We start from the raw sequence: 27541 nt of genomic DNA on the forward strand, positions 1-27541 counted from the left end.
GGACATTTATCAGGTTGCTTGATGTTTTGGGGCAAATTTGGGGATCTGATTCCAAAACCGATGATTGCCAGATGTGAATCTCACTACACCACTTATTATTACTCAGTTTTTTAAGTCTTATCATCATGTTTTACAAATTGTTCACCGTAAGCTCATTTAGCTGCAAACAAATAAACTTTCCTTTATTAGCTTGATTTTCTCCTGTCCAATTATAATGAAAATGGCTGAAAAACCCAACATGTGCAATGATGTACGCCAACTGTATAATGCATATAAATGTTATACTGAGTGTGTGCTTTATCTAGATGTTACTCACACAAGTTTAGATGCAATGCTATTGCGGATTCCCAATGTCAGTCTTAATATGGGTAGCTTTACCATTGTGAGCATCGGATGGTTTATTATTCAAGGGTCAACAATTTTGATTTAGCTAAAGACAGAAATCCAGCGCTTCAACTACAGTATACTGGAATACGCGAGTGATAATAACAGCAAATTGTATCTATCCGCGTGGTCCGATACATGTATATAAGTTGTGTTGCTCTAACACCTGCATTTTTGCAGTGGATACCGTTACAGCGAACCCAACAGGCTAGCTAGAAAACAACAAAGTATACTTTGTGTATTGGGAAGGTTATATATGAATAAAATAATGAAAACATGAATATACAGATATTCATTGTAAACCATATCCTTGTCCATTATAGACAAGCATTTACCATTATTGAAGTCTTTTAAGTTTTAAGTCTTAACACCTCTTTAATAACAGCGCCGAACAATTTCAAATCACACAAGTCTTCACAACCGCTAATGTCACTGTCACTGTCACTCTCTTCTGATGTCTTTTTCATTGGATTTTGGCAATGGACATCGCCCTTTATACAGCGGCAGAATTCCCAGCATGCCAGTAAAGATTTCTTGCAGCTGCACTGGGCTGTTCTGCAGTCGCTCCTACACCCACACTTAACGTTGAGGACTATTCCGGTGCGACTGGCTGATCATTTTCAAAATATACAGGTTGAATCGTAGAAGACTTCTTCCTCCATCAATTCTTCAATGGGTCTAGGCTGGTATAGGGCTGGGGGTACTGGCTTGCCAGCAGCCACACACAACGTCACTTGATAATAGGCACGCTGGTAATCTGACGGAAAAGCGGCCATAGTTGGTGGAAGACTCATCAATTTGAGAGGGGCTAGGCGCTTGCCACTAGCCTTACTTGCGAAAATGGTCCTTCGCATTGTGTCAAGAGAATCATTTGGTTCTTCTCCTTACATGGATGCCCCGTATGTCAAGCAGGATTCTAATACTTCGTCGAGAAGGGTTTCAGTATTCCCAAGGAGTATAGAGAATCAGGATAGCTATGGCTCCAAATTCTTCAGTACAGAAGCCTTTTCTACTCTGTATTAAACAGGAAACGGTGTCACTTATACCTAATGTATGGGCTCAAAGTAGATTGGGCATGATTTTCTTGCGTTTCTTGATAACCTCATTGATATCTATGACTGCTCAAGTGTGAGATGTTGATTCCATTACCACCTTTGTTGTGTGTGGTATGCCATTAGTTTGGAAATGTAGATGGTGTGCCAGAATGAACAGAAAATCTGCCCTCTTGTGCTTGCATGGAACACAACTGATCTACGATCACCTTGATGACTTGTTGCTTGTTTGCAGAAACATTTAGGATGACGTTCTGTTTTGGCAGAGGATACTCACTCTTCAGCTATTATACACGGCTGCAACCTTTTGCACGTGCTGTTCGTAAAAAAACGGATTTGATGCTGCTCTCGTACTATCTGTCTAAAACCACATGAATAACTGGTCATCTGTCTGCATATTTCATGAATGTTGCTACAGCAACATCTACAAAAGTACACACCTTTGCAGGAGAAGCAGGACACGGAACAATCTAAAGAAGAGCACATTCATCAAGCCTGATAACATCTGGCAGCTGTGCATTTCGTTGACTACACTCAACTTTGCTCCTTGAATTCAAGACAGACTTACTTATGGAACGTGCATCACCATTCTTGTCGAACAGTGCGGGTGGATAGGGAGCCAATTCATAATAGAAGAAGGTTTTGGTTAAAATCGCTTCCCTTGATGTAGCCATGATCTCGATTACTTGGTCGTAGATCATCCCTGTATTGGCAACTGTAGATATCTCACCTCTTGACGACATATATCAGAAGCCTTTGCCATTTCTTTGACTTTTTTCTTAATTGTGCCATGGAACCCCTTCGGCAACTTTCTTTCGTTCTCGTTCATCTGATCAGATCCAATCTTGATTGGATTATCGGCATTTACTGCTGAATCATCCACAACCTTTCCAGTGTAGATGTTCACCAGGCTTGAAGGAGGATGCTTCTCACTGTTAAATGCATCTAAACAAGTCGATAGCGCCTCGCGAATTCTCTTTCTGTCAGCCACATCTGATTTGATTCTGTTGAGACGTACATGTACTCTCTTCTTTGTGACAAGTGACAACTTTCTGATCTTCCCCTATGGCTTCCAAGTCATTCTATAGTTGTCCAAAGAGGCTAAGAGACAAAACCCAGAGAGCAAGGTAGAGTCATTCAAAGCCGTTTCAATGTACATATCGGACCAGATGGTGCATCACATGTTCTCTATCTGAGAACTGCTTGAGTAATGCTGGTGGCAGCTAGACTTTGCATGGCAAGGAGATAATACAGCCCATAGCGTGCATAATTCGTATGCCCTGAAGCGAAGAAATAGAGCAATATTTCCTTGACAGCTTGCAGATGGAGAGACCAGTCACCTTTCCAGTGTAGATGTTTCCAGTGTAGATGTTCCAGCTCTAAAAAAATCCCTACAGATGATCATGGGCGTTACAAGACAGTTCATCCATAATTTAGTAGTTTGACTGCCTTGCCTGCTGGCTATTTCAATCAACTCGTCGAAGTCAGTGAAGTGGTGGTCTTCCAGTACTTATCTCAATATTTCCTCAATGACAAATCGAAGCACCCTGAAATTCTGTGGGAATCTCTTCCCATCAGACAGAAGTTTTTGGAACTCCAGCAAAGCGGCCAAATTGAATTTTCGCATTTTGTGAAAAATGCTCAAGGTTTCACGTGTGGCACTCGTCGGATTTGGAATCAGCATACTCGAATTGACCAAAAAAACACATCAAATAACTTGATAAATGACCATCGAATCAATGTTTTCATAAATGGGCAGCCATTTTGAATTTTCGCATTTTACGAGAAATTCTCAAGTTTCGCGTCTAGCACTCATTGGATTTGGATTCAGCACCCTCATATTGATAAGAAAACATAAAATAACCTGTTAAATGGCCAACAATTTGCAAAGAATAAGCCTTTTCATGATATGGCGACCATTATGGCGGCCATTTTGAATTTTCGCCGTTTACGAGAAATGCTCAAGGTTTCGCATCTGGCACTCATCGGATTTGGATTCAGCACCCTCCCATTGACTAGAAAACATAAAATAACCTGTTAAATGGCAAAACATTTGCCAAGAATAAGCCTTTTCATGATTTGGCGGCCATTTTGGCGGCCATTTTGAATTTTTGCCGGTTACGAGAAATGCTGAAGGTTTCGCGTCTGGCAATCATCGGATTTGGATTCAGCACCCTCAAATTGACAAGAAACCATCAAAAAACATTGTATATATAAAAAAGCAAGGTTCAGGTCCTTTCCTATGGGGCCTAGCCTAGACTATACGTCGTTTTAGCCTCATTTACGCTGAACTTCGAGTATGTTGTAGCTGAGACAAAAAGCTATCTCAAATGTACCCTTTATTTTTTCTCAATTTTTTGTTGGATCAGCCCACCTATACTTGTTCCAAACAAGTATTACAAAATAGTTGTGATTTATTATCATTAATGTAATTGTTATCATTAATGCTTCTACTAATGCAACTACTATTACCACTACTGCTATTATTATTATTATCATTATTATTATTAATGATTCCATTATGAGCATTGTCATAGTTGTTATTATTATCTTTTATATCATCATCAAAATATTACCGTCTGTCGTGGCATAGACCCTCAGAACGTCAGATTTGGCCGGTACATCGGTCCCAGCTTGATCCATTTCTAGCTTTTTTAACTTCTCCTCTGCGTAGGTAGAATGACAGGGAAGGGACACAATCTTATGATGGAAAGAACACTAATGTGTGCAATCATTTGAAAAAAAATGCATCACGTTTGATGGCAGGACCATAAACTAAACCTTTTTTCAAACGCTGAAGGCTCGTTCAGAAATGACGCGGCAAAACCACGACGGGTTTTTTTTTTTATGACGTAACGTGTGACACGCTTCACATTTCTGAATCTTATAAACCATAGCTCAACAAAATACATGCTGCATGTTTTGTTTTTTGCGCGTAGTTGCCATCAATTACCCGTTAGAAGAAAAATAAACAGCAAAAATTGGCAGCGGCATATTGTATTGCATGCAGGCGCGTAGCCAGAGTTTGATATTTGGGGGGGGGGGGGGGGGCACATACATGTAATCGATCGAGGTCAAAAAAGGGGTCTACAGAATTTCAACCGATCCTGGAAATGTTAGGGGGGGGGGGCACGTGCCCCCCCCCCCCCCCCCCGTGGCTATGCGCCTGATTGCATGTATCTGCGGGATGCCTAGCTTATGGACCCGCAATGCTCTTGGACACCTTGTCCATACAATATATTTTTGCTTTAAAAAAAAAAAAAATCAAAATTTTAATCCCATTAGAGGACCGATTGGAAGATATTCCTGACCTGCTGCCAATAATCACACTCAACACTTTGCATCTTTTAACCTTTGAGTAGCTGCATTACTTGACTTGAAACGAGTGGAAATCGGCACAAACAATATTTGAACAAAATCCCTTCATTTAGCACAATACTTATGTTTATTCTTTATTTGAGAACCTCGTTCAAAGAAAGATATACAAAGTAAAAGTGTAACCTCTCTGTTTTATCATGGGCCTCTCACGAACATACATATCGTTTTGTGGTCAAGTATATTGGACTCATAAATATTAGCCACGATCTGCAAATGCCTAAGGAATTGGTTACGACTGAGTAAGCCTTTTAACAATGATGATCTGTGAGGTAGGGATTCGGAAAATGAGGTAAATGGGACACTCGGTACGGAAAGGAGGCTTGGAGACCTTTGCATAGGCAGGAAAGATCGAGGGAAAGAGGGCGAATGAGAAAAGGTGAAGAAGAAGCGTAGTGTAGTTTAAGATTGTCTGCAAATAATGCTTGAGGTTGGAGAATTGAAAGTCCCGGAAAAGATCCTCCTAGTGAAGGTTATACAAAAACAAAGTGTTGTACAAATACCATGATCGTATAATTTGATAAATATAGACAACTTTGAAAGGTACACTCTAAAAAAATGAAGTGCTAAATCACCGGTGCTGGGTACAAATTTGCACCACACGTGTCAAGTATAGCCCTTGGCGTGCATGCAGCGTTTGGGAAGCGATGACGAGCAGAAGAATGAGTGCTGGAAACACGCGCTATTCGGGAAATTGCACCCGAAGTGTGATCCTGTCTGTCTTAGCACTTGCAGAAACACCGGTAGTGCATATTCCAGGTGCTAAGGCAGTGCTTCACACAAAAGAAATTCAAAGTAATTTAAAATTCAAATGAGATAGGTCGCCACTCGGCTATCGGGGATCTGAGAAGGTATTCATCTTTTTGGAGAATGTAAGGTGGAAGGAGATTGTGTACTATGTACAAAGAAAGTGTATTGCATGTGTGTGCATATTCCAGGTGCTAAGGCAGTGCTTCACACAAAAGAAATTCAAAGTAATTTAAAATTCAAAATATATAAAAAGCGGGGATCTAAGAAGGTATTCTTTTCATTGCCTAATAATTCTGCTTGTGTATGATGATACCATTGAGCTTTCATGTTTTATCAGTATGTATGAAACAGTTTTGGATTTTTACCCTTGGATACAAATACATGTACATGTATTACTTTTTGAAGGGATGTTGTGATTTTACAATGGTTTTTGTCAATAAAGAAGTGAGTCTTTTTAACTCATATATGTGACTACCCATTCGTTACCATGAGTGTGACAAGTGGAATCTTGAGGGGTATGTTTTAGGTGCTTAAAGTAGGCTGACAATAATGTTAGGGCTGTTTAACAGAAGGGTGAGTTTTCAGCACGTCAGGTGTGATTTTGTGCATGCTGTTTGTGTGTGTTCTTTAGCACTATATTGGGTGCAAAAGTGTTAGCACTAGTAGCGCCGTTTTGGGGGCTCTAAAAGGGGTTATTTAATGCACTAGAAGTGTGGTTTTTGCGAGCTACATGCGTCTAATAGCACCAGAAGTGTAAAAAGGCTTACACTTAAAGGCCCGAATTCACAAAGGAGGTTTGTCGACAAACCTTGGTTTTCGTACGTCATATGACGCGTTTTACGCGTTTTTTACAAACCTGGTTTGTAAAGAACAAAAGGAGGTTTGAGCTCAAACCTTGGTCTGAGCTCAAACCTTGCTTTGTGAATTCGGGCCAGAGTGTTTAAAGTAGCACTTGGACTGGTGCTGAATAATAGCACGTGTACAAGTGCTACTTTAGCACAATTTGGGCAGCCCCTATGCGTGCCCTTTCAGGTGCTGCCTCCAAATCTTGAGGTGCCAAAATTAACACTTGATTTTTTAGAGTGTACTATGTCCCATTTGCAGGCCAAAATATTGAAAAAGTTAAATTCCAACGGCATTTGAAAGACAATACTAATTTAGAACTTCCCTCGAAAGGAAAGGGCTTGAAAATGGCTTTAAGTGAGAAAAAAGACCATTAGTTGTCGAATCGACATAGAGAAGGAAGGTGAACAATAATGTGTGACCGTTATCTTTGTTATTATGCAAGTGTGGAAAAACATCAGATAAAACATGTTCCCTAAAAAGCATGGCTCTTCAATTGAATATGGCATGTAACAGCCCCCCCCCCCCCACTCAGTGTTATTTAGGGTACGCATATGCTCGTTCCCTCTTTTTGAAAGCACCCCCTATCTGAGGACTGCCAACATTTCCGAACCCCCCTTTCGCGGGCTTTTTGCGGGCTTTTCCTGCCTTTGAGACCCCCCTAAATCAGGAATAATGCTCAATGTACCCCCCTTAATTCGGAATAATTTCTTAGGAGTCCAAAGAGATGAGAGGAAAATAGAAAAAACACCCCCTTTTTAAAGAAATCTCCGGGTGAAAAGTTAATACACCCCTTTTTTTACAATTCTCGGGCCGGACTTTGTCGCACGAAGAGTACCCCTTTAAGTTCCAGGCGCGTAGCCAGGGGGGGGGGGCGGTGGGGGCGGTCGCCCCCAAAAAAACGCCGGCAAAAAAAAAAAAGAGAGAGAAAAAAAGAAGAAAGGAAGAGGACGTAGGAAGAAAAATGATTAAGAGTCGAGAACGGTACAACAAATCGTCTTCTTTCTCTAATAATTTATAAAACGTCAAAGCTTCCGCGGGAGGGGAGGGGGGAACTGAATTCAGACAAGGATTAAGAGTCGATCGAGAATGGTACAACGAATCTTCTTTTTTCTTTAATAATCTAATAAAACTTCAGAGCTTCCGCGCTACAGCTTCTGCGGAGGAAGGGGAACTTGATACAAAAAAGGATTAAGAGTCGAGGACGGTATAACGAATCGTCTTTTTCTCTAATGAAACGTCAAAAGAAACTGAATTTAGATAAGGATTAAGAGTCGAGAACGGTCCAACGAATCGTCTTCTTTCTCTTATAATTTGATGAAACCTCAAAGCTTTCGCGCTGCACCCTCCCCCCTAGGGAGCGCGCTACGCGCGCTCTGTAAGTGATTCGCACGCTTTGCGTGCTCACTACCGCCCCCCTAAAACGAAATCCTGGCTACGTGCTTGCCCTTTACCGGACATTTTGGTAACACGCATGGGGTCATTCCTACCCCGGAGTGGAGGGGGGGGGGGGGGGGGGGTAACAGCATAACAATCGGGACGGATTTGTATGCCACATGTTCGTGTAGTCCCAAATACATATTGCTGTGTACAGTGCTTTAAACTTTACCAAGACTGGGCCAAATTTCATATCATTTTGATGATTCCAGAACCTTGCAGTGCACACCAATACTTGTTTGCTAGATGATCATCCTTTTCTGATCGATTCCACACCGTTTCTTTTAAAATGCAATAGCATGACCAGAACTCAACTTTATCTTTAAGTGATTGCAATCACCTAAGTAACAGTGATTTTCAGGCCCTTTTACCGAATGGTCGTACGTTGTTTGCTGCACAAATATTCAATCAGTTTATGTTAAGCAAATGCTCATGTACCTGTTACAGCTTATTTTATGTATGTCATTAACAAAGGACAAAAAAAGATGTCAGTCAGTCACTCAATAGTAGTGTCTGACAGTGAAATCTAGAAGGTAAAAGGGTTTCCTTGCATAATTTGGATACTAGGACACTGCTAAAATTTAAATTTCACAGACAGGACATACATGAGATACTCATAATTCCTGCAAAGTTCAACAAAAGTTGACGTTGGCTGCAAAAGGGACATAGTATCTTTAAAAGGGGGAAGGGAGAGGGTATCTTTCGTTAGCATTTCTTTAGAGTTAAAGACGAGAAGACCTACCTCCGCGGCAACACTGGAAGAAAATAATCTTGGGTTTTCCATTCATGTGCTTCATCGTATTAACCTTGTCCATGATAAACTTCATAGTAACGATGTGTTTGTTCTTGCATTGAATCCCTGTCTCGTTGCCATGTGCCATGATCACGAACACAGCAGAGCACATACCTTCATGTTTAGGAGAAGTCACGAACTTCTCTAGCTCGTCTTCAAATTGCTGTATTATTTAAGACAAAAATGGCAATATGGTATTCATGGTAGTCATGATTAGATTAAACAGCCTGATGATATATACTTCTGACCTACAAAGCACATTCATCACCCACATGCCCCACACTCTCACACACTCGTTATATATGGATGTGTAATTTATATTTGTTTCATTCACATTCTAAATAACAGGCTCACAAAAAAATTGAAGTTTTGCTGAACGGAGAAAAAAAATAACATTGTTATAACGTGACATAGGTAATTTAAAATTATCGGCACGGTAATTATAATATAACAAATCATGTCATAAGCAATTACATGTATCAAGACCCTTTTGTTTCGTGTAAGGTGATCTAAATGATCTAAGGTGACCCGCCTACCTTTAAACGCGAATTTGATCTTCTCGAAAATTGTATTTATGTTTTTTTGTTAATAAAAAAAAATAGATGTAGGACTAGGCCTAATCATTTATTATCTTGAATTATTACCCGTATCAGACATCTGAGCTGGTCATTTACAAAACCGTATTGCCCTAGTTTTCACTAGCAGTGGGAACGGAGGGGTATATTCTTTGTATTTTCCTTGGTCTCCCTGCGCGTATTGACTTTGCGTGTAGAGACGAGTGAAAATATACCTTGGTATTTTCCACGGTCTCGCATTTTCATTGCGCATCTATTAATATTATGCGTACGAGAACCTGTGCACTTTGCGCGCACTGTATTGTGACGTAATAATCAAACCAAATACACACTGTTTGTAGTGTATCGACAATTTTGTCAAGCACTGGATGCACAGTGTTGGTTTGACAAAGTTTGTTCAGTTCTTGAGATTGTCATGGTGGATGTCTGTATTTGCTCTAGATGTCTGATTTGGATAACAATAAAAATATTGACTGGCTTTACTTTCGGGGGATATCAGAAATATTGACCGCGCTAAGACCATATTGCCCTCGTCTTTCGACTCGGGGCAATATGATCTGAGCTTGGTCAATATTTCTGATATACCCCTCAAGGCCAGTCAATATTATATAATTATTGCACATACAATTGGAATAACAATATCTTACCTTTTTTTGATGAAATGCCTGCGCCAATTTGATTTATTCTTGTATATACCATTTATATGCTAGCAGAGCTATATTTGTAAATCTTTATTAAGCAATCTTAATTGGTCAGTGAAGTTCTTGGAGGATATAAACTCTATCTATTAATAATAGATATAATTGTTACAAAAAAAAGGATCGAAAGAAAATCCAATTTTACGACAAAACAAATTTGAAGCTATGATTGATTTTAAGCTACTTCTGTGTTACACCGCTAAGTAATAGTATTCACAACGAGAGGAAAGCAGATAAATTAAACAAGATTCTCTTACCTTAGCAGTCAAATCCGAACAGGTTTCGTTCTTAAAACCTATTTCCTTGAACACGTAGTCAATTTTCCCAACGTCAAGATGTGATCCCACCCTGGCTTCACTCATGTTAAAAGTAAACATGTGACCCTTTGTTAATGAAACATCCATTCGGTAATTCTGAAATCGAGACAATATGTTTGAATGTATATATCACTATATACATATATAACGGTTATTTTCAACTAATTTCCTTTTAAGTTGAAACATTTTTAGCAAATGAGCTCTTTAAAAAAAAAAATTACTGATGGCAATAGTGTGGTTATAACTATGTGACTCTGTGAATTGTTGTGTCGCACTTTCGGCTGTGCCCTCTCCCGGCAAACATATCTGAAACGACATTATGTACAGTATTAGGATCTTGACACTTGCTACTATACAGATAAGTAGACAAAGTCCAACCAGTCGTCACTGAGTCACTCTTTTTATTGTTTATAAATAAGGAGTTTAAAGTTAAGGAGGGATACTGGTGGTATATAATGTATGAAGCACCTTACTTAATGAAAATACTCTTATGATACTATTAACACTATACACACTAATAAATAAGGATGTAATTCTGCTAGCATAACAACACCCTCTGCCAAATACGCGTACTAGGTGGATGCAAATTCCCTCCCCCTAATTGCACCCTTATTTCTTAGTGTGTAGCTCTCTCTCTCTCTCTCTCTCTCTCTTTCTCTAAGTACTAAGAGTAACACATTGGCGTTATTCTATTCTGAAGTTTAAAAAACAATACAACGTTATTTTTGAGACACATGCAAAAACCCTGCACATTTAGACCAATGACGGTATTATGTAATTTAGGTTGAACGTTACTAAAAAAACGATTTGACATGTTATTGTTAATAATGATCCAGCTGGTGTTTTTAAAGGTTATCTTATTGTTTAAGCGGTCCTTTTACCATATAATCCATGATAATAGACAAAATTTGGAACCGCTTTCGTACTGCAAGGAAAAGGTGGTATAGTAAATACTCTGTGGATTGAATTGGATTGGATTACTGTTTACAACTTATTCATATAAAAGAAAACACTGAGAAACAGAAATATTGATAGCCCAGCAAGAATCTTGGCCTAACACAAAGGAACAACAAGACGAGCATGACTAGCCAACACATTACTTTATTTCATCATATTTACAATTTTCTTCTTAAAAATAAATAAAAAATAAGGGATTTCTTAATACAGTTCTTGTAGATTTGGCGGGGGGGGGGGGGGATGACACCACATTTATAGAAATCTGATATGTTAAGCCTACTATCCCGGGGCGAATCTAGCTTTTTGCCAGGGGGGGGGGGGGGTTAAACCAATGACCAATGAGTAGCCGCGAAGCGGCTTGGCAATTTTTTGTTTGCTATTTTGAACCCCCGTAAGTGATGTTTCCTGGCATCTACTAGCATGTTTTAGCATCGTCCACGAGCCCGACCCGCATATCGGCGAGGCGATTTTATTTTTAAAACCCCCATAAGTGATGTATAACATCTACTAATACTGTGTGGGTCTGAACACATGATGGCGTTTTTCTATGCACATCAATTTTTAACTTGGTAGCCCAAGGGGGAAGGGGGGGGGTCATAGTTTCATACGCTTTAAAGAATTTTTTGGGAAACCTTGTTTGGATCCAGTTGCTCATCAGAAGGGGTAGCTTTCGTCATCTCCACGTCGAAGTTTTGCTTAACTGTGGATTCGAATATAAACGGGCGTATGCTTGTATAAGATTGCTGACAACTACTATGGACATGTGTTTAATCCAATTTGACACACTTCACGAAGACAGTTCGATGTGTGAAACTATTTAGAGCAAACATATATTTTCGCTTTACAAGAAGTAATCATCCTCCTCATCATGTTTGACGCTTATTCATATACATACATATCAAAATTACTGCAATTCTGTGCGAACGCATTTCAGGTTACGCCATTATGAAGTTAACGAGAGTAGTGTGGTCGAATTTATTTCGGAAATTTAAAATAATGTAATTTCGGGTTACTATTGTCATAACTAAGTCCATTTCCTTTAAAGTGAAATAAATTACAATGAAGTCTTTTTGCGAAGCTGGTGACGAAATCATCGAAATAATTTGGCAAGCCCATTTATTTTTTCAAAAGAAAATAAAAGATAATCGAAATTCATATCAGACGTAACGAACGTACCTTTTTCATTGTCTTCCGCTCTGATTGTTCAAAGATCAGTTCATGGCATTTTATTAATGAAGAGAGAGAGAGAGAGAGAGTGTGTGTGTGTGTCAGTGTTTGTGCGGGAAAGAGAAAAAAATGGCAACAAATTATTTCATATACGTTAGTCTCGAGGAAAGACAGATATTACATTTATATATTTACATGTTGTATATTAGTCAGGTCAATATACGGTAAAAAAACACCCCAACCCCAAAAAAATTGCAACAAAAGGTTTTCCAACGGTTTCTAGTAGTATTCGACCTCAGGAATAACATACTAAAAGTAGACCAAAATCGAAGATTCAGAAAGCTGTTATTTTCAAGATGGCGTCCAAGATGGCCGCCGATACCTAGACATGGCCATAAATCACTTATTATCCATCCTAGAGACATAATTGTAGTGTCTATCCCATGGTTTCGGGGGTCAGAGAATCCATTGAGACAAGTAAGAATGGTTTGTGATGGTCTAGGAAACCCCAAAATCCAAGATGGCGTCCAAAATGGCCGCCATAACATAAAAATGACCATAAGTGACTTATTATTCATCCGAGAGACATAATTGGGGTGTCTATGCTATGGTTTTCGGGGTCATAGAATCCATTAGGATAAGTTAGAACGTTAAGCAGTGGTTCAGGGAACCACGAAATCCAATATGGCGTCCAAAGGGCCACAAAACCACTAATATTTCTCAATAGAGGGCGCACTTTATAAACAGGAAATGAACTTATAATGTTTCTCTCACCCTTATGGTGTCATCGACCCCCCCCCCAGCAAGAGGGTCAATTCATTTTTTGACAGGTCATTTGTCAACACTGAGGGAGTGGCCGAGGGAGGGGGGAGTGACAAAGACAAAGTTACAACTTAATAATAATATCTAGACACACATCCATAATACCTACCATACAATTAAAAATGTTTAAAACCTCGTGTTGTTCATGTCATCTTATAGCGAATACAAATGCAGATCTAGCTGCATGTTCCTTCATTTTGATGAGGAATTTACTTTAGTAAGGAAAAATCATCTTCTGCTTCACTATCAGGTGACTCGTTAAATGGTTGTTGTGGCATACATTAAGTTGGCAAGGTCCACACACACACACACTGTTACATGGTAGTCCGTAACATATGCAGGTATAGCGAGGTGTGCTACAAGCAGTACAGAAGTCGCAATGAATCAACTTAAGAAGATTACTAGGTGCAGCCTCCGTATTTGACATTAGTGGAACCAGATGATTGTCCTCTAATTTCCAGCCCCAGTCTCTGACGTTCATATCCTCTCACTCTTCATCCATGCCATGACTTGGTAGCCCGAGAAAGGGGGGGGGGGGGGGGGGGGGGGGGGGTACTCACATATTAAGACATACATGCGTGTGCCGCTCTAATGAGTCACTTTTTCACCAATAATCCCTAAACATGGGTCCCATTTTTAACAAAAATATCCCTAAACATGGGTCCGTGTTTTCAAAATTTTCGGTGTGTTTGCATTGTGAAAATTGTGTAAAGTGGGCTTAACTTCGAAAAAATGTCCCCTAAAACTAGGTAGGGGTTCATAATCTAATCCCCCCCCCATCCGGGCTTGGTAGTATGTTCTGAGGGAGTGCATTTTGTGGAGGCTGACGTCGGAGGGGGTTGCATTGGCAATTTTCTTGACGAACAAGTTGTATCGTAATGATGCAACTGAGTCATTACAGCGGCCACCAAACATGACAGACATTGCTTTGATACCAAGTTCCTGTAAGTAGTTACTTTGGCTGACTTGGTAGAAGGAAATTACTAGCACAGGATTCCAAAGTGAGGTTGCAATTCACAAGCTTCTGGAAGACTGCTTTCTTTCCTATGAAGAATATCCGGGAAGTTGAATCGCAATCGGTGTAGGCATCTAGAAAAAGTTGTTGTGAGCACAGATCCCGTACCCAGGTCCACTTTCAACTGCTTAGAGTTCTACACCATCGGAGCCTTGGCTGTCGATTGTAAGAGTGGAATTATAGCTCCCTGCTATCTGTTCTAAGGATTATGCGAAGTCCAGTTCCTTTCATCAGGGTACCGATTGATTCCAGCAAAATCATGAACGTCTGGAAGCAACCTAATTGCAAGTCAATCCCTTTCAGTGGGCTATTCTGGAGTACATCGATGATTATGCTCAGCAGCCTTCCAATATGCTGTTTTAATAATCTCGTTCAAAAGGAAAGCCAAAGCTACGACTCTGGGAGAGATTTCGAAAGTACAAATTGTACCTGCAAACAATAATTGCTGCTTTGCTTTGCTGTTTCAACAGTTCCTGGTAGTTAAAAAAGGGGGAACTTGAGGTAGCAGAGGTGATGAGCTTTGAGCTCGGTCCGTTCCTACCTGTGCTTTTCGAGGCTAGGAATGTCATTCGGAAGGCTAAGAAGCCTCAGCTAGCTCATGTTACAACCGATCATGCAAGTAAAGTGTCGGGTGAAGCCGTGAAAGAACACAGACCAGTATGTCCTTGATGGTGGTTCCTTGGTGCATCGGGTACCATGGAAGACAGGAGACAGCTTTGGCAGAATAGCACGATCATATCCTGATTTCACAACCCCTCCCCCTATATGGTTCTGCAAATGTAGTTTTTGACGGCTATGGTGGAGGGCCGTCAATTAATGATAATACACACCAGCGACGTAGGCAGATTAATGCCCATCTAGTTGTCAGATTCAATGTAGACACAGTATTCTCAGGCAAGAAGGATGAGTTTTTATCAAGAGACTGCAATAAGCAGGGACTCATGAATCTCATTAGTGAGGAACTGAGGAAGAATAATTGCACCGTCAGCAATGTATCCGGGGATGCAGATGTCTTATTCTTCAGTCAGGTGGCGCTAGCTGCGCTGCTGTGGCCATCAAAAGTTTACGCCATCCTTCTCTGTCAGCTGTTGCTCTCATTGCCTCTGACAGCTTTTCCCCTGCAGATGCAGATGTACATATTGCTAAAGCTGCAGTGAATTCTTTTCGTCGTCAGTTTACTACTCTGATTTGAGAAGGGACTGACCTATTGGTGTTACTCTTGCATTACGCGGATGTAGATAGCAGAGAACTATACTTCCACTCTTACAATGCAGCAATGCAAGGCTCCGAAGGTGTATAACATTTATCAGTACCGTACGTTAAAAGTGGACCTGGGTAAAGATCTATGCTCACAACTACTTTTTCGACATGCCTACACTGGTTGCGATTCGACTTCCAGGATATTCGGAATCGGAAAGAGAGCAGTCTTCCAGAAGCTTGTGAAATGCAGCCCCACATAAGAATCCAGTACTAGTACATTTCTTCTTCCAATTAAGTTAGTCACAGGACATGCCTACACTGGTTGCGATTCGACTTCCAGGATATTCGGAATCGGAAAGAGAGCAGTCTTCCAGAAGCTTGTGAAATGCAGCCCCACAGAAAAATCCAGTACTAGTATATTTCTTCTTCCAATTAAGTCAGTCACAGGAACTAATTGAGGAACTTGGTATCGAAGCAACGTCTTTCATGTTTGGTTGCTGCTGTAGCTGAAATGACTCAGTTGCATCATTACGATACAACTTCCTTGTCAAGAAAATTGCCAATGCGACTCCCTCCTACGCCAGCCTCCACCAAATTCCACTCCCTCAGAACATACTACCAAGTCATGGCATGGATGGAGAGTGAATTATAAGACATGGAAGTCACATACTGGGGCTGGAAATTAGAGGACAATAATGTTGAATACGGAGGCTGTATACCTAGTAATCTTCTTAAGTTGATTCATTGCAACTCCTGTTCTGCTTGTAGCACACCTTGCTGTACCTGCACATGTTACGGACTACCATGTAACAGTGTGTGTGTGTTGTCCTTGCCAACTTGATGAATGCCACAATCCATTTAACGAGTAACTTGATAGTAAAGCAGAAGATGATTTTCCTTACTAAAGTACATACCTCATCAAAATAAAGGAACATGAAGATCTACATATGTATGCGCTATAAGATGACATGAACAACACGAGGTTTCCTAGACCATCACAAACCATTCTTACTTGTCTCAATGGATTCTCTGACCCCCGAAACCATGGGATAGACACTAAAATTATGTCTCTAGGAGAGATAATACGTGATTTATGGCCATTTCTAGGTATCGGCGGCCATCTTGGACGCCATCTTGAAAATAACAGCTATCTGAATCTTCGATTTTGGTCTACTTTTAGTATGTTCTTCCTGAGGTCGAATACTACTAGAAACCGTTGAAAAACCTTTTGTTGCAATTTTTTTTGGGTCAAACCATATCTTGACCTGACTATATGTTTATTGTGAAATCGTCTGTCATACCAACACAATAATTGGGGAACATGGCCTAGATTTCTTCAACTAATAGTGTGGGGTTTTTAGCATCTCTTCATTCTTCTTCGTCGTTAATTGAATGGTTTTATTAACATTTGGTATTTCATTAAGCAATATTTTATGTGCCGCTCAAATTGATTCTGGCTTTAAAAAATATCGTGTACTTTTTGGTAAACATCTACGATTAAATTTCAAAGGTCTACCCTTACCCCCCCCCCCCTCCCATAGCTTTTCCAGAAGGTATTGATTTCATCGATTTTGCAAATCGGACAATCTCATGAACTATCCCTTGATGAGTTCATGACACATTTTCAGACCAGCCAGTTTGGATTTTACAAAGGCCTTTCACCTCAGTCTAGGATGTTTGTATGATCTTAGACGACTTAATATATGAATCGAAACGATTTTAATTTCAAAGGAACATTCATTCTTTGTTAGGTCTTCAAAAACACGACTTTACTCTGAGAAAATTCCATTAATTAAGCTGCATATTGTAAGTATTATTCCACAAGATCTATTTCTTCTTGTTTTATCTTCGTAGGCAATACATATGAGCGTTTTGGTCCGAAAATTCTGAGCTGAGCTGAGTGTGACGTCACAATAGAAGACTCTGCTGATTGTCTACTTATCTAAGTGTCCACGTCGCGGGGCTGGAAACTGGACATCGTCCTGAGCTAATTCTGCCACCACCATCATCCATCCATCTCATCTACTCTTACCAGCAAGTAAATACTACCTAATAATGGCTCCCACTGATTGTCGCCGGAAGCATGCATCCTCTTCAGGACGGAAGGTAACAGTGATGTCCATCAACACTGAGTGGTTTTCAACAGCGAAACAACAACTCATTGGAAAGCTCTGCAAAGAGAACGACTGTGTAGCATTATGTCTACAAGAGACCCGCAGAGGCCACCAACACATTCGACCGAGGATTCCTGGAATGAAGTTGGCTATATAGAGGCCACATGAGAAATATGAAAGTGCTATCTTTGTTAGGAAAGATGTGATCATCGATCAGACCTCACTGACTGAAGAGGATAACATAGAAGTCCTTGCTGTCAACATGGGGGAACTATCAGTCACTTCTGTTTATAAACCACCGGGATCTACATTTGCCTTTACTGAACCTCAATCTTTCGACTATGACCTTGTTAATGTTATTATTGAAGATTTTAACAGCCATAGCACCTCGTGGGGATACGAAGAAACAAATGAGGACGGTGACCTTGCTGAGGCCTGGGCAGAGGCACATCATCTTGACCTAGTCCATGATGCTAAGCTCCCCCATTCCTTCAATAGCTGTCGATGGAAGAAAGGTTATAATCTAGACCTATCCTTTACAAGTGAACGAATATCATGCCAAACCAAGAAGAGAGTCCTAGAGCCAATACCACATTCACAACACGTACAGACCAATACTTGTTGACATTACTGCTGCTGTGGTACCTCAGAGAGTTCCCCTACGACGCCGTTTCAATTTTCGTAAAGCTGACTGGGAGAAGTTCGCCATCGATCTAGATGAAGCTTTATCTGATCTTGACCCAGTCCCGGCAAACTACGACCAATTCGTCCGGACTGTACAGGAGATATCCAGGAAGCACATTCCACGTGGGTGTATGGAAAACTACATACCTGGATTATCAGCTGAAAGTGCCTTGATGTACAAGGAGTACATAAAACTCTACGAGGAAGACCCCTTTTCAGAGGAAACCTTGAATGCAGGTGAGCTCCACATGGCAGCAATATCAGAGGAACGGAGGAAGTCTTGGCAAGATCTCATTGAGGGTGTTGATATGACGCACAACAGTAAGAGAGCTTGGTCTACCATTAAGAAAATCAGTAACGATCCCTAGAAGTCTACACCCCATTCTAATGTTACTTCAGATCAGGTTGCCCACCAACTTCTCCTGAATGGCAAATCGGCACACAAGAAACGCCACAAAAGGAATCCTTGGCCACAGGTTGACACAGAATCTACCCTGTACTTTAACAACTTGAAACTCCAGACGGCTATCGACTCCCTTAAGAATGGCAAGGCAGCTGGTCTTGATGACATACGTACAGAACAGATCAAACATTTTGGGCACAATACACGGGAGTGGCTGCTCTCTCTGTTCGACAACTGCGTAACCCTTTCCCAGCTTCCTAAAATCTGGCGGAAAGCCCGTGTGATTGCTATCCTCAAGCCAGGGAAAGACCCTAACGAAGCAAAGAGCTACAGACCAATCTCCCTGTTGTGCCACCTCTTCAAGCTCTTTGAGCGCCTCATCCTGAACAGACTGGGGCCAGTCACAGAACAACACCTGATACCAGAGCAAGCAGGTTTCCGGCACTGTTAACCACCGTATACTTCTCGACAAGCTCTATACTAGACAACCTGACAGACTACTACAACAACAACCATCTGAAGGCTAACCCTGCCAAGACACAGGTTAGCTTGTTCCATCTCCGCAACTACAATGCTGGGAGGAAGCTGTCCCTAAAATGGAACGATGTCTCATTGAAATACTGCAATCACCCTGTCTACCTTGGAATCACTCTTGACCGAACCCTTTCATACAAACAGCATGTTCAAAAGGTGAAGGGTAAAGTTGGGACAAGGAACAACCTCCTACGGAAACTGGCAAACTCATCTTGGGGTGCCAATTCCTCCACGCTGAGGTCAACTGCTCTTGCGTTGTGTTACTCTGCAGCAGAATATGCCTGCCCTGTATGGGGAAGATCATCCCATACAAAGAAAGTTGATGCAGCACTCAACGACAGCTGCAGATGCATCACTGGCTGCCTCAAGCCCACGAATGTGGACAGCTTGCACTCCCTGGCCGGCATTGCTCCATCCGAGGTCCGCAGAACAGTTGCAAGTAGGACTGAACGCAGCAGACAAGTTGAGGACACCCGCCATCCCCTTTACTCGCATCAACCGGCCCATACCCGCCTGAAGTCAAGGAAAAGCTTCCTTCATACAGCCCAGCCACTGTCACAACCTCCTCATTCAACCAGAGTGATCTTGTGGGAAGAGAAACGTCGCGAAAACCACCACCATGAAAAGCTACCAATCCCGACCAAGGAACAGCTGCCCCCTGGCCATAGATGTGATTGGAAGACGTGGAAGTCCCTCAATAGGCTTCGCACAGGGGTGGGGCGATGTAAATATAACATGAATACATGGGGATTTACTGACGACACCGACACCAACTGCGAGTGTGGAACATCCGTCCAATCCATGTCACACCTATTAAGATGTCCACTCCTAATTGACCAATGCTGCCTGGAAGACCTTGGGGCAGCAAATGAGAAGGCTCTTCAGTGTGCCAAGGCCTGGCAGAGCATTTGAGGACACGAAAGAAGAATACAAAGTGTATATATTCTTTTCCTGAACATGATATTATTTATTTTTGGTGCTTGATAAACCTTTATAGATATTTATCACAACTATGACATTTTAGATGGTTACCATTTCGTGTTTTTTCTTTTCTTTTTACTTTCTTCTTTCTTTTTTTCCTTCTTCATTTTCATTTTTTCTAAATTCAGTTATGAGTTATGAGTTTTTGATCGATCGGGTGGGTGGTACATGCACAACATTACTTAGTATAGGCTCTGTATAAGCTTGGCTTGTTAGAACTCTGGTGAGTAATGTGCCGCGGGATTCCATATCCTTAAACTGCTGGCGAACAGAGCAACAAGACCAAGCTCTGTAATTATTAGGATCTCTGTCCAGTAGTGCCGTGTTTGTGCCATCGAACTGGATCAACCAAATCAATTGATTCATAATATATATATATATATATGCAATATTTTTCCCGTAACATGAGAGTAATTTTAATAGTTTCATACTATTAATTAAATGTAATGTTAACTGTTATTGTATAATTGTTTTAAGTAGCTACTTGCTCCCTCTATATAGAAAACTTCCCAAATCGGTGCCTGTTGGTCCCCCATGATCCTCTTTTTCTTATGTTAAATGAGAGCTGAGTTAATGAGATAGCCACCTGTCACACTGACCTCGCTGGCTCGCTGTGTGGTCTAATCCCTTCTAGCTGCATTAGTAACGCCTACCTTTAAATGGGGGCACGCTACAAGAGTCCTATCTCGCATCCCGGGGCAACGTGTCTGACACGGCCGGTTGTAGCAACTACTCCGAAGATCAAGATTACATTAATCTTGATTTAAGGAGACACGAACGAACGGTCCGAAAATCAATAATCATTTCTATCGTTCTTGTAAATATTCAATTGAAGATAATCTAGTTTCCAAAACTGTTCGAAACGGTATACTTCCAACCAGTTGTTTACCTCACTTATGAGACCTAGCGTGTCATCGGTATATATCACAAATTTCACGTTTAAATATTCTTTGAATATTATTTCATTTTTTAGCAGCAGTAGTAGTAGAAGTAGTAGTAGAACTAGCCACCTTGTAACAACTGAAAGATAATTGATGATGCCGCTACAATTTTGTCATAATTTGGAAGTGTGTCACTTTTATATCTACAAATTCATTTAAAAGATAGATGTATTGTAAAAAACTAAATATGTAACTATTTACAATTTCATCATCTGAGCGACACAACGTTTTAAATCAAGTTTAAAATGTAAGCATAGGTTAAAGAAGGGTTGGTTAGTGCATTATTCACAACAGTGTGCTCTAGGACTGTGCTCTACCGACCCATTTGTGGTTATGTAAAATTCACTGTAAATTTGGAGAACCTCGAGATATGTTTAGAACAATCAAGACTTCGTCAACATTCGAAAACATTAATAATATGGTATAAGATCCTATGATAACTATTTAGCCAATAGAAACAGGTTATTAAGGGATTGAAACTGAGACCTGAGCAATACTCCTATACAATGTTAGAAACAGTAATAATATATTGTATGTGATTCTGTATACTACATACCCCTCCGGATCATGTGAGCTTTCAACTTTCCTCTTTTTAGCTGCCGGAGTGTATCTTGGGTGTTGCTCTTTGAATTCAAAAAGTACCAGAAATCATGATTTACTTAGGTAGCTAATACATTTCAAACGCAAAGTTTCCCATCTTTTCAATTTAAGAGTTGATCAAGGGAAGTGTAATATTACTAGCCAAATTTTCATTTATGTAATCATTCATTTATACGGATAACAAACTTAATCCTCGTAATTTTTAAACTAGCCAGCACTGCTGTTTAAGTTTTTTTATCTTGTTGAACCATTATCTTAACAGAGATTTGAATTTTTTTTTAAATTAAATATAAAATGATGTATTTATATGTACAATGCATTTTTGAACTAGGTAATCATGAAAGTATTCAAGGGAAACACATTCAGTCCTTCCTGCTTTTTCAGACAATTTTCAATATTGAAAGCAATAAAGATCTTTTACTAAACATGTACAAATTAATAATAATATAATAATAATAATAATGAACATTTGTATAGCGCCTTTTCTACAAGTAGATACAAAGCGCTTAATTAACATATACAATGAACAATTAACAAAATAGAAAGATGCTTAACAACAGACATGTATGTAACAATATAGGAATGAACAAAATAAAGGGTAAGACAGGTAATAGAAGAGCAAGAACAAGTGCTGGTAAGCGGGCATTAGTTAAACAAGTGTGTTTTGAGGTGTTTTTTGAAAGTCATTAGAGAATCAGCAGTTTCTACAAAATTGGGGAGATTGTTCCATGATTTTGGAGCAGTGGCTATGAATGCCCGCTTACCAGCATTGGTTCGACACCTTGGGGTATCTAAAACTGTACGAGTGTTGGATCTTAGGTTGTAACTGGAGTGCCTAACATGAACGAGATCAGTAAGATATGAGGGAGAGAGATAGTGTAACGACTTAAAGACAAGGGTGGAGGTCTTGAAGAGCACTCGCTGTTGAATAGGAAGCCAATGCAGAGAGTTCAACAAGGGCGTGGTGTGTGTGCTCTTTGGTTGTTTGAAGATGAGGCGTGCAGACTGGTTCTGGAGAAGCTGAAGACGGTGAATGTTCTTTGCTGTTGTGCCACTCAACAAACTGTTACAGTAATCAAGACGAGATAAACTAAGGCACGGACTGCAGCATGAGTGGTACTTTCGTCAAGATATTTTCTAATCCTGCATAAGTTCCGGATATGATATTTGACAGTCCTGACTACATTTGAGACGTGAACATCTGGCAGCATGAGGTTGTCAAAGACGACGCCAAGAATACGCAGCTTCTTTGACGGTTTAATCACAGTCCCATCATGAAGAGTTAGAGTGAAGTTCTGGAGCAATCGTTGATGGACTTTCGAAGCAAAGACTACTAACTCAGTTTTGTCTTGATTAAGTTTCAATTTGTTGGATGTCATCCACCTGTAGACATCTCTCATTGCATCCCGTAGTCTGCATGCAGCATGATCAACAGAGTCCTGGCTAGAAGGGTCGCATTGTATATACACCTGTATATCGTCGGCGTATACATGATAGCCTATGCCATGACTGTAAAGGATATCAGATACAGGTTTCGAGTAGAGCGTAAAGAGCAGCGGGCCCATCACCGATCCTTGCGGGACACCGAACTCCAACCTGGTGTCTAGTGATTTCACTCCTCTGATTCGCACATGTGATAGTCGGTTGCTCAGGTATGATCTAAACCAGTGCAGTGCTGTGCCAGAGACACCATATTCATCCCGAAGCCTTGTCAGCAAGATCGTGTGGTCAAGAGTGTCAAATGCAGATGACATATCTAGCGACAGTAGAATGACGCATTTCCGATCATCCAGAGCACATAGGATATCATTCTGAAGACTCACCAATGCAGTCTCAGTACTGTGATTTTTCCTATATGCAGACTGTTTAGGATCACCAAGGCTGTTGTCTTCCAAGTAGTTGGCTAACTGTGATGAGACGACTCTTTCCATAAGCTTGGCTACAAACCTTATGTTCGAAATGGGCCTGTAGTTTTTCATTCTTTCTTTGTCAAGTCCTGGCTTCTTCAAGACTGGTGTCACAGATGCAACACCTAGAGATGATGGAAAATCGCCTGATGCCAACGATGCGTTGATGATATGCGTCAGCTTTGGCAGCAAAACAGGAAGGTGACGCTTCAGGAGCCACGTTGGAAGAGGATCCAAAGGACATGTCTTGTTGGGTGAGCGTTTGATCAGCCTCTGAACCTCCTCTGATGTGACCAACTGGAACTCCACGAATGAAGGGGCTGAGATTGCCATACCATTTGGATTGTCCAATTCGTCAACGTTTAAGTCATCTATACATCTCCGCAAGTCTCTGATCTTCTCACTGAAGAATGTGCAGAATGTAGAGGCAAGCTCAACTGATGAATCAGCATCTGGGAGAAATCGTTTACTCTTATTCAGAAGATGCTTCAGTTCTCTATACATGTCCTTTGGAGTACTTTCAGAAAACAGGTCATTGTAGTAGAACCGTTTAGCCCTTGACAGAGCTTCAGCTGCAGCAGCTTTAGCTTCACAGTAGGCCGATCGATCGCTATCGGGATTGACTTTAAGGGATTTACGCCATTTCCGCTCCTGTCTTCTGCGTTCACGTCTTGCAGCATCAACTTCTTCGTTGTACCACTTTGGCCTGTGACGAACTTGCGTGGTGCGGAGACATACAGGCGCATGGATATCCAGGACACGCTCCATGTCTCTGTCAAGATTGAGCACGCAACTGTTTACATCCTCCGCCAAGGGTTGATTGTCAAGGAAACTGGCAAGATCATCGGCAAACAACGTGTGATCAATGTTGCTGAATTTGCGATATTCCTGTGGCCGTTCATCTGTAGATGGTCTTTCACCACGGATCATGCAGCTCACGGCTACATGGTCGGACATGAGGCTCGGATCTGTACGTATGGAACAGAGAAGATTCTCATCTTCCCTCGCAATCACTACATCCAATGTATGGCCGTGTCGATGAGTTGGCTTTGATATGTACTGCTTGAGTCCTGCGGATTTCAGCGTATCTACAACGCGTGCGACATCAGGTCTCTCGGGACAGTCATAATGGACATTCAAATCACCTAAAAGCAGTAGCTTCCCAGGAGTCTGATTCATGTCATCGATGAAGCTGTCAAATTCTTCGAGGAACGTAGATGTTTTCAGACCATTCGTGCTGGATGGTGGTGGACGGTACACAGCAACATAGTTCACCGAACGAGCTTTGTCTGTAATAATGCAGTGCTCAAATGTTGTAAAATGAGGATCAATAGTCACTTGATGTAGTTTCAGATCAGACCTGACCAGAGCACCAACACCTCCGCCACGACCGCCAGTGCGTGGAACATTGGTGAAAGTATAACCAGGTGGTGTTACCTCAGCAATTACAGCGTCATCATTTTCAGTCAGCCATGTCTCTGTGACAAACATTACATCAACTTCGTTGGTGATGACATAGTCTTGAAGAAGAAGAGATTTATGTCTCAGTGAGCGAGCATTCCAGTGACATACATGCTGTAATGTTTCATTTCCGACATTTGCATCAATAACAACATTGGAAGAGTCAATTCCCGTTGACCTCACTAGTTGTTTCCTTCTTGCTCTGTTACCAGCTCGGCAACCTCGATACCTCAGAATGCCATTTTCCTTCAGTAGGGATAGTACATCTGCTGATGGTGTGACCTTAGCACATCTTGAATGTCTCAATGCAATCAGGCTGGACCTTGAATACCGGAGACCATGAATGGGCTTTGTCTCCATTGTTGAAGGGCTTTGATGCACGGTCCAGTGTCTAGACATTTCACGGTTCAGACATAAGACTCTAAAATGGTCAAAGTCTTTGTCAATGTTGCTATTCAAAATGCAGTCCTTTGAACCTCCGCATAATAGGTGCTCTGTACTGTAGCTTAACACTGCTAGCAGTACAAGTGAAAGTGCAGCAAAATCAGTCGAAAACATATCCTAAAATCTCGCTTTAATCATTCATGAAAAACCACTCAAACACTGTCCAGTAGGATGACAAGGTCCCAAAATGAATGTTGATATAAAAATTGAAGGCAATAGTAGTCAGGAAACACATATAGTAACACAAAATCAGGAGAGCATCCTGAGAGTGGCAGCAGTAGTAAACAGCGCCTTCAACTCTATTTTATATAAACTTCTATGAGATACTTTCACAACAACTCAGTCCATTCCCTTAGAATTGAAAAATGTTGCATCCGTGACTATTTGCAAAGTTAGCGAAGAGTTAAAAACCTTCACTATTGTATTTTTTACAATTTCTTCGAAAATATTTAGCCAGCTCTAATTTTGTTAAAAATAAAATGAAAGGAAACACAAATTCTTATCACACGTACCTTTTTCATCGCCCTTCTCTCTGCTTGTTTAAATATCAATTCATTGCATATATTGTTAATGAAGTGTGTGTGTGGGGGGGGGGGGGGAGGGGGGGGGGGGGTAAAGAAAGAAAGAGAGAGAAAGATAAAATGTTTGTTACTCAGGTTGCTTCTGGCTTGAAAAAATTGTGTGTACTTTTAAATTAACATCTATAGTTAAATTCCAAAGGTTTTCCCCTAATCCCCTTCCACCGCTTTTCCTTAAGGTATTTATTTGATCGATTTTGCCAAGCGGACAATCTCATGAACTATCACTTGATGTCTTTTATGTCATATTTTTCCCAATAACATTCGAAATCATTATTAAGATGTTATAGTATACATTGTAAAGATCATATGATAATTATTTAGACAGTAGTAAAATGTTATTAAGGGATTTAAACTGAGCCATGAACACTACTCCTATAAAATGTTGGAAATAGTCAATATATATTGTATGTGATTCTGTATACTACATACCTCTCGGGATCCTTGGAGCTTTCAGCCTTCCTCTTTTTAGCTGCCGGAGTTGGTCTTGGGTGTTGCCCTTTGAATATAACAAATTAGCGGAAATCAGGATTTACTTAAGTAGGTTATACATTCCAAACGCAATGTTTCCTTTTCACTTTAAGCGTTGATCAAGGGGAGTGAATAATAGTAGCCAAATTCCCATTCATTCATAACAAGAACGTACGTAGTCCTCTTGATCGTCATCTAGGCAGCACTGCTGTTCGAGGTCAAGATTTTCGATGATAATCTTTACAGAGATTTGGAAAATGTTCTAAACAGAATATTTAAGGACGTATTTATTTTTACAATGCAGAATTAAACTTGCAATTCATGAAAGTATTCAGGGGTATTAAACTCAGTCTTTCCAAAACTGTGAAGGTCAATAACAAGAAATCGATGGGATTACGAAAAATATGGATATTGAGACAAAATGGACGCAAGAAAAACTTCCCATGATAGCGAACATGGTGTACGTTTTCAGAAAGGAAGCCTACTTCTACGAAGACATAACTCGCATAAGATCGAGTTGCCTTCGATATATGAAATCGGTACTGAACAGTGTTTTTAAAAGAATATGAATTATGCCGCAAACGAACAGACAATATATCACTTCAATTCCTAGCGTTACGAAATATTATTTTCAGAGAATTTTCAATTAAAAAACCAATAAAAACAATAAAGAAATTGTAATGAACATGTACAAATCAAAGATTTTTTCTATAAACTTCTATGAAATAGTTTTACAACTGCTCAGTTTCCTATCAATACACTTATATAGTATTGCATTTTTTAATAATACAGAATGAACAAAATGTTAACAATGTATATAAGAGGTACTGTTGCATAGATGACATGAATTTCGAGACCAAAAAAAAATGTCCTTTTACACCCCCCCCCCCCCCTCCCACCCCCGCTTATTCAGTGGTCGGTTGAGTCGTTGCGTTTTGGGGGGGACTCAAAAAAATAAAATAAAAAGGGAACTCTTACCCCCCCCCCCCCCCCCCCCCCCCCCGCCCCCCCCCCGCTTATTCAGCGGCTGGCTGAGTC

The 27541-nt window shown here is 40.6% G+C and overlaps 2 protein-coding genes across 2 annotated transcripts; both read right to left on the reverse strand.

Annotated features, from left to right (window-relative positions):
* Positions 1 to 1004: 1004 nt before the first annotated feature.
* Positions 1005 to 10269, reverse strand: LOC100890786 (caspase-14-like). Its single transcript, XM_003730799.1, has 3 exons — positions 10165 to 10269; positions 8584 to 8797; positions 1005 to 1141 (listed from the first exon to the last, which is right to left on the reverse strand). The coding sequence occupies exons 1-3, from the start codon at positions 10267 to 10269 to the stop codon at positions 1005 to 1007; spliced, it is 456 nt and encodes a 151-aa protein (XP_003730847.1).
* Positions 10270 to 22528: 12259 nt separating this feature from the next.
* LOC115921282 lies at positions 22529 to 25370 on the reverse strand. The gene is made up of 2 exons (XM_030978613.1): positions 23211 to 25370; positions 22529 to 22705 (listed from the first exon to the last, which is right to left on the reverse strand). Exons 1-2 carry the CDS (start codon positions 25368 to 25370, stop codon positions 22529 to 22531), a joined length of 2337 nt encoding a protein of 778 aa, XP_030834473.1.
* Positions 25371 to 27541: the final 2171 nt, after the last annotated feature.

This window comes from Strongylocentrotus purpuratus, unplaced genomic scaffold, assembly GCF_000002235.5.
Source record: "Strongylocentrotus purpuratus isolate Spur 01 unplaced genomic scaffold, Spur_5.0 spur5_scaffold_1, whole genome shotgun sequence".
Taxonomy (NCBI): Eukaryota; Metazoa; Echinodermata; class Echinoidea; order Camarodonta; family Strongylocentrotidae; genus Strongylocentrotus; species Strongylocentrotus purpuratus.